The sequence below is a fragment of the Malania oleifera genome, chromosome 4 (assembly GCF_029873635.1).
Source record: "Malania oleifera isolate guangnan ecotype guangnan chromosome 4, ASM2987363v1, whole genome shotgun sequence".
NCBI lineage: Eukaryota > Viridiplantae > Streptophyta > Magnoliopsida > Santalales > Ximeniaceae > Malania > Malania oleifera.
Genome location: NC_080420.1, coordinates 124205607 through 124214036, shown reverse-complemented (window position 1 = coordinate 124214036; position 8430 = coordinate 124205607). Strand labels below are relative to the sequence as shown.

The window sequence follows — 8430 nt, the reverse complement described above, 5'->3', positions numbered from 1 at the left end:
GGTCGGCATGCGCTGCACGCGTCCCATTTTCTGACTCACGTGGACTTTTTATGAGCGATCAGTATAGACCACGCGGCAGCCTTAGAGCCGTCCGATTCGATTCTCACTCGGATTCCATTCCCACGCGCCTCTCCCTCAAGCACACCGCCCGGCGTAACCTAAATATAGATTTTTTTGGTACAAAATAATAAAATACAGTTTAAAAGTTTTAAAATTTTAATTTAATGTATTTGGTATATAATTCTCATCCTAAGATACTAAATATTTAGATAAATGTTTAGTAATTTGAATTTTTAATATTCTAGTTGTTTATAAGCAAGAGTATAATAAAATAAAATAGTTTAATTTTTTTATAATAATGATGGGATACACTCTCATCGAGAAAATTAATTATTTTAATTTTCAATGTACAAATAACCATGCAATTTGAAAAAAAAATACTAAAATTTTTAGAAAAATAAATAAAAACAATTTAATATACAACCTTAAACTTCTTTTTCATATTTTATCTGTCCTAATTAAATTTATTTATTTTTAAATTAAAATATTTCATAATTAAAAAGATGAACGGTAGGTTAATTTTTTAAAGGCAACAAGACAACTGGGTAATATTTACATCATTCCAAATCAAAGAACAAACAACATTATTATAGCTTAATTAGTACAATTAATTATAGATACAAGCCAATATTTGCGGAAATCGAATTTAGAGCATTTAAAATTTGTTGCAGGAATTTATGAGTCTTCCTTACGAGAAAAAAATTAGGATTTTTTTGGAAGACCAACATGATCTTCGATTAGACATCTTGGACTAATGGAATCAGGCAAAATAATGAGGTTTATTATATATACTATTCGTGGAGCCGATATATAGCTCAGTGTTCAGAATGATTTTGTTGTTTCGGTATTTCATTAAAAAAAAAAAAAACACTCTCTAAACAAATGAAACCACTCCAAGTGCTGAGTTGTATTGTATTATATGCGCGAGTCTTACCAAGTGAGATTTAAATGTAGTCTACTGTTTGGAACAATTTCATGGGTTTATAAATTTGATTAGATCATTATACTAGTTATTTGGGTAAAAAAATATTGAGAACACTGAGTGTATATATCAAAATGAATATGATTTTTGACATGTGTATAAAAATAGATATAACTGCTATTTGATATATTTGAGTGTCGGTTAGAACTTGAAAAATATGAGAGAAAAGAAAGGAAAGGAAAGGAAAGGAAAAATTAAATGAATGTAATTTAAATGTTTGATTATTAAGAAAAGTGAGGAAGATAAAAAATTAAATTAATAAAAAAAATGTAATTATATATATATGATTATTTTTTAAAAAAATTTAATAATATTAAAATTTTTAATAATAATGGAAAACTATATATTTTTATATTTTGGGGGGGGGGGGGGGGCGGGGAGTGCGAGTCAACCCAGCAGCACATGGGGGGGCTGTAGCACGTGCCGCGTGGCCTCCATGAGCTGTATCCACGGTGGCAACCCCAAAATTGATACCCACTCCCACATTGTCTTTTTTTTTTTTAAATTTTATTTTCATAAATTTACACGGCTAAGCAAAGCAACGGAAGGGATTACTATTTTCAGAGAAAAGAAAAGAAAAGAAACGGAAGCGCGTAAGGAGGAAAGGGCACGTGGAGAGTATAGTGGGGTCTATAAAACTGGGAGCATTTCTCGTCGCCACAACCGGCCCTCTGTCTGCTGGTTTTTTACCCCATCTTCTCTTCTGAGTCATAGAAAATCCATTCGTAGGGTTTTGGGTGTGTTTGTGTAGCTGCTGGGTTTGCCTGTTTTGTTTGGTTGGGAAGAAAATCCAAGCTTCAGTGAGAAAAAGAAATGGCAGATGGAACAGCAAACTGCATTGACATTTTGGTCGCCATCCTCCTTCCTCCCCTTGGCGTCTTCCTCAAGTTCGGCTGCGAGGTCTCTCTCTCTGCTTCTTCTTCTTCTTCTTCTTCTTATTAGATTTTTAAAAATCAAGTTAATCAGTTCAAATTTGTGCTTTAATTTAATTTGTTTGCTAAAATTTTCTACCGATCTTAGTTGGTTTTAACATTAACGTTACGGGTTTTTTTCTCTCTTTTTTTTTAAAATATATATATTTTAAGTTAATGATCCTTCTTCTTCTTCTTCTTCTTCTTGTTTAACGCTTTTTTGACTGAACGTTGAATCTTAGGGGGGAAATATTTCAGAACTGACTTTTTTGAGGTCAGAGAAGAAAAAATAATTCAATTTTGTGCTTTCGGTTGGGGAAGATTTTATTCAAATCTCAGTGTGTTCCAAATTAACGAAATGGGAATTTCTTTCTTGGGTTGAACAGAAGATTTTAAATAAACATATAAATAAATAAATAATTACCCGTAGGTTCTCTTCTTCTTCTTCTTCTTCTTCTTCAACATTTTTACTGACATAAACTCTACTTTTGGGTTGTGGAACGTCAAAGAGTATTGAAACTTTTGCTTTGAAAAATTCGATTCAATTTTATGCTTTGGATGTTAATATTTTTATTTCTTTGGTCATGTTGGGAAATCGCAGGTGGAGTTCTGGATCTGCTTGCTGCTCACTATCCTTGGTTACCTCCCTGGAATCATCTACGCTATTTATGCCATCACCAAATGATCTCCCTACTCCTTCATCTCCCCTGTAATCCCTCCCTCCCTCTCTCTCTCTCTCTCTCTCTCTCTCTCTCTCTCTCTCTCTCTCAATTTCATGAAACTTTGATGATTAGGTGAATAACACACTCCCGGCCATGCTTATCCTTCTAGATCACAGAATCACATGCCATGAAAACGATGCATCATCTCTTTTTTAAACACCAAAATTACTTTTAAAAAGTATTCCTTGGGAATAAGTCTCTTCTTTTTTCTTTAATCTTTGGAAAAATAAAGAAGGAATTTTAGTAAAGTGGGTTGGGAAAGAAAAGCACAGAATTTTTCAATTTGTGAGAGAAAGAAACTAACTATGAAATATGGTTTTTGGTTTTCGATTTTGGACAGGTAGAGATGTGAAAGGGCTTCTGTCCTTTTCATTTCTGGAGGGGAGTAGCTACCACTGCCATTACTGTTACCATTACTATTAGCAGCAGGCGTTTATTTGAATGGGTTGTCATCAGACAACAGTGGTGATGATGTTTGTTTGTGTTGGTGCCTTCTCCCTTCGATTCCACAAGGGTTGATGAGATTAATTTGTTTGTTTGTATCTATGTATGTGATGTGATTGATGTCTATTCATTCTTAAATAAATGTATTTCAATTTTATTTCATCCCATTTTTTATATTTTTTTTAAGAAGAAATTTTACCTTTTAAGCATAATTTATATAAGCCAAAAAACGAAAAAAAAGTATAATAAATTGGAGGATTTTTTTTAGGACAATTGAGTTTTAGCATGTTGAGGTTCGGGTTCAACTCGATTCAATTCGAGCTCAAGTTGGGTTGCAGTTTGGCTTGAGATTAAAAATATTGGCTTGGATGCGGCTTATTTGCAGGTTCAGGTTTGGGTTCGGATTGAAATTTAATAAAGGACTTAATAATAATAATAATAATAATAATAATAATAGTTGTATTGCCTGTGATATAAAATTTGTGTATTTTTAATATTGGATTCTTGAGATTGTGTCAATTGAACAAATCTATTAATAAACTCATTATCAAACTTGTTAATGAACTTTTTCAAAGAGTATTTAAATCACTTATCGCCTCGTTGATGAGTACGAGTCGAGTTCGTTACAAATCGAATCTAAAAAATAAAAGTTAAGTTAGGGGCTTGTTCATTTAAATAATAAATTAGCTGAATAAGCCCTTGAGCCGAATTTCAGAGGCATTAAGGGTTGTTCGCAATCCTAATTTGACTGGTAGGAAGGAAAGTTAAGGATAAAGATTTGTTGTTTGGGAAACAAACGTTAAATGCAGCTGCACCCCAACCACTACACACTTCACACTACTAGCTGCCATTTAGGACCTAGCGCGAGCAGAGTGGATGGTGGACCAATGGTTGTTAACATGTTCTTTTCTTTCACCCTTCCCATCTCTCTCTCTCTCTCTCTCTCTCTCTCTCTCTCTCTTTTCAGGATGAGCATGTATTTTTTTCAAATGAAATAAATCATGCAAGGTAGTTTCTTTTCTTTTATATTTTATTTTATTTGTCTTGAAATTTAATTTTGACAATTTTTAAATAAATATTTTAAATTCTAACAATTGAAATTTTGGTAGGAAGTAAAAATAATAAGAATGCATTAGTTATAAAATGGGAAGTTAAGGGCCTCTTCGAATATGTTTATTATTTAAAAGAGTAAGTTTCAAGTCTAATTTTTAGGTTCGATTTGTAAACGAATTGAGTGCGAGCACATGCAAATTCGACTTGTCTTGACTCTTGAGTAACTCGATAATTGGTCTGAATGAGCCTTGTTTATTGGGCTCGTTTAGGAGTTCGGTAATAAGTTCATTAAGTTGGTCAAATTTTAAAAGTGCAATACTAGTCTATTCGTCCGAGGAGAAAGACACAAATTTTGGTCTAATAAAATAGGTAGATGAAACTATTATTAATAGGTCATTTATAAAATTTCAATCTGAGCTCGAGCTTAAGCTCAAACCCAAACCTGCAAATGACCCAAGCCCAAGCTGAAGCCCGAACCAGAGCTAATATTCTTAACCTCAAGCTAAACTCGAACCCAACTTTCTAAGTTTGAATTGAACCGAGTCTGAGGCTGAGACGAGCTCTGCCTCTGCCAACGAAGCCTGAGCATGTTGAAACTCTGCTTGACTCAGCTCGTTTGCAACTCTAGGAAAATGAGAGCACCTAAGGACCGTATAGATGATATTGACATCTCATACTCTTTTAACCCCCCAAATTTTATATTCTTAATTACTAATAATTACAAATTACTAGTCTTCCTCATTAACATAATAATAATCTATAATAATAATGACGTTTCTCATTCATATAATAATCATGACAACTAACCAAGAATATTTGAACATTAGAATGTATAATATAGTCATTAAGGCTCCGTTTGGAACTCAACAAATATTAGGAAAAGAAAAGGAAAATATTAAAAAATCGTTATTTTAATGTTTGGTTATTAAAGAAAATGAGAAAGAAAATAAAAAATGCATCAAATTTATAAACAAAATTTTAATTTTACACTTAATTATTTAACTTTTCTTAATTTCTATTCATATTAAAATAATTTTTAATTGTGAATAGTATTAAATAGAAAAGGAAAACATAAAAGAAATCGAGTTTCTTCCTTATTTTCTTTTCCTTTCCTTTCCCACATAAAATCCTTGATCTAAACTATGACGCCCCGAACCCGCCAAGTGGGGCCCGAGTGCCACATGTTCCAATCACCTGCATCTGATACCATAACTATCATGCACGGAGCGAAACATAAATAAATAACCTCAAATAAATACCAGAGTTTTATATAACAACCCAAAAACGAACACTATAACATCCAGATATCTATATCCACAACCAGTATTTAAAATATAATCTCGTACAAATATATCTATACATATATTAGTATCTCATAATACCTCAAAAAGAAACCAGCAAAAATAGTCCCAGCCTAGGCCTTCAAACCCGGTCTCCAGAAGAACCTGAAAAATTGTTAATCCACTAGGGTGAGATACATCTCAATAAGGGTGGAATAAATTGTAAAAGTGTGTGACAATTGAGTTTTAATATTTATATATCAAAATAAACTGCTTCTCACATAATATCAATAACAACTGAAAAAAAATGTACCATTAATAACATCCCCGACATCTAATATCATACACACATCCAATATGCACAAGTACATAATTTTTATGCAGGCGAAGTCCCCAAGGATAGGGAAGATTACTCGCCCATACAAGTAGCTTCCCTCTGCTCTGGTACTAAAAACTACCTACCAAAGCACTCACTTTTCTCAGTAAGCCCTCAGGTGAAGTATTATCTTGCCGTCAGTATACACATCTTTATTATTTTAAAGGCAAAGGTTTCTGAGGATCGGGATGTCTACCCGCCCATACAAGTAGCATCCCTTTGCACTGATACTAAGAAACTACCTAGCATAGCACTCGCCTTTCTTAGCAAGCCCTCGGTGGTATGTTTACCTCGCCGCATGCACACACATGCATTCACAATATACTATACCATTATTTTTATGCTATAATTAAATTCACATGCGCACAACACATCCACACAGGAATCATGCATCTCATACTTCATCTTCCAATGTCCTCAGTACTAGGGGTGTACAAAAATTACCGAAAAACCAAAAATCGCACCGAAACAATAAACTTTTCGATTTTTCGATTTTCGGTTCCTGTTGCAGTTTGCAAAAATTAAAAAATTTGGTTTCAGTTTCGGTTTTAAGTTTAAACTGAACCGACAAAACCGAAAAACCGATTTACATATATATAATTATATATAGTTATATACATGGACACAGTAACACACACTCACGTGCTTAGTGTTTTAGTTTTTAATCATTATTTTCACTTTTCACCTTTCATTTCACTTTTCACAGTTAACCTTTTTCAGTTTTCAATTTCACGCCACCTCTTCCCTCCCGCCTCCTCCTTTTCGTCTTCCTCAAGCCTCATTCCTCAATTCTTCATCTTCACTGTGAATCTGTAAGCGGTGTGCGTGCGCAGCAACTGCCGGCCAGTGTGCCTCCCCCCTCCTCTTCCTTCCTTATTTTTCTTCTTCTCTGCTGATCTTCTCGGCTCTCGCTGTGAGCCTGTGAGTCTGTGACTCTGTCAGTCGGTTGTGTGTCATCCGCCGTGCGTGCCTCCCGCCTCCGCCTCCTCCTTCCTTATTTTTCTTCTTCTCTTCTCGGCTCTCACCTCTCGCTGTGAGTCTGTCACTCGTCCAACCTCGCCTGAGTCGTTTCTCAGACTCTCACTCATCACTCTCACAGACTCACTCTCTCGAGTCTCGTCTCAGTTGCGCTGTGTCGCCGTGCACCTGCGGCTCTGCCTCTCTCCTAGCTCCCGTGTCTTCAGTTCTTTAGATCAAAGCACCACCTGCACCTGCGTCTGCTGCTGCTGCGTCTTCAGTTCTTCAACTACTTCATGAAAAATAAATGTTATTTTTTTTGTAAAAAAAATTGGTTTAAAATCGAAAAACCGCAACCGAACCGTCACATTTTTGGTTTTCAATTAAAGCATAATTTCGGTTTAGTTTTGGTTTCGGTTCGGAAATCACATAACCGAAAAATTCGGTTCGGTTTTCAATTTTGGCCAAAACCGAACCGTGTACGCCCCTACTCAGTACGTGACCCACACAGAGCAACTGCGTACATGTCAGTACGTGGCCCACACAGGCACCTACGTACTTCTTATCTACATGTGGCCCACACAAGCACCACTCCAACTTTCGCAACACGTGGCCCACACTGGCACCACTATTCACCAGTATCCAATCCCCATGACTTACCTGTCGTACATCAATAGAACAAGCTCCTCGACCTGTCAATGTCCTACCCCATATAAATGACAATATGACAAGTTCATCAACATGCCAACGTCATATCATGATTTATATCTAGGCAATATAACAACCTCCTCATGCCAACGTTATATTGAGATGCATACGAATAACCACACCAGTTAGTTCACACAGACGCGTCGATGTATTTCCACACAGGAATCCAACATATCCACATTCCCACACAGTAATCCAACAGACATTTCCACACATGAGTTCAATATAGCAATTCATTCATTATGTTATAATCATTCCAAACATCCCCATATGCAAACCCAAATACCACAGTAATTCATATTCAATTTATTAGGAAAAATTGTTCCCATGTCACACGAATTTAATATCATACACAATTATCCCAAATATAAATCTTAAACAAAACCATCATTTTCCAATACTTAAGCTGTTCTAAAAAAAATCATATAAATAAATAATAAATTCCATATACTCGTAAATAATCAGTTCACCTTAATAAAATACTGATATAATTTTATTCACCTGATTCCCTGAATCACGCTTGCAGGGCTCCCAAACTTATACCCGCGGCGCTCACCTGAACCCTAATTCAATCATATCAACCCCAATAAAATATTATTTTAACATTTCCTAATTTACAATAATTAAATACCAATTAATTTTTAAATAATCTATTTATCCTAGTTTTGGGGCTATTTCCACAACGACCTCACGAGAAATTTGTTCCACTAGATTTGTAGAGAATCATCCTTAGATTCTCGTGATGGTGTCTGATCGCCCATTTGGCTTAAAATTTAGGAAAAATTAAGATAAGAATGAAAATTTGGCTTACCCCAGGAGATATGCTTACGTTACTCTTACGACAAATTCACTTTAGTAGATATATCGATGGCGGAGAATGGAATCTAGTGGTATTTTCGGATTTCCAATTGGGTAAGAATCCGTCACAAAATCGTAG

The 8430-nt window shown here is 35.0% G+C and overlaps 1 protein-coding gene across 2 annotated transcripts; it reads left to right on the top strand.

The window, feature by feature from the left end:
• Nucleotides 1-1611: 1611 nt before the first annotated feature.
• Nucleotides 1612-3281, top strand: LOC131154422 (hydrophobic protein LTI6B-like). 2 transcript variants are annotated; one of them, XM_058107186.1, is made up of 3 exons: nt 1612-1942; nt 2555-2662; nt 3020-3281. In XM_058107186.1, exons 1-2 carry the CDS (start codon nt 1856-1858, stop codon nt 2636-2638), a joined length of 171 nt encoding a protein of 56 aa, XP_057963169.1. In that variant the 5' UTR covers nt 1612-1855; the 3' UTR covers nt 2639-2662; nt 3020-3281. The 2 variants fall into 2 exon arrangements, with proteins under 2 accessions (XP_057963169.1, XP_057963168.1); XM_058107185.1 differs by having other exon boundaries at nt 1620-1942; nt 3016-3281.
• The last annotated feature ends 5149 nt before the right edge of the window (nt 3282-8430 follow it).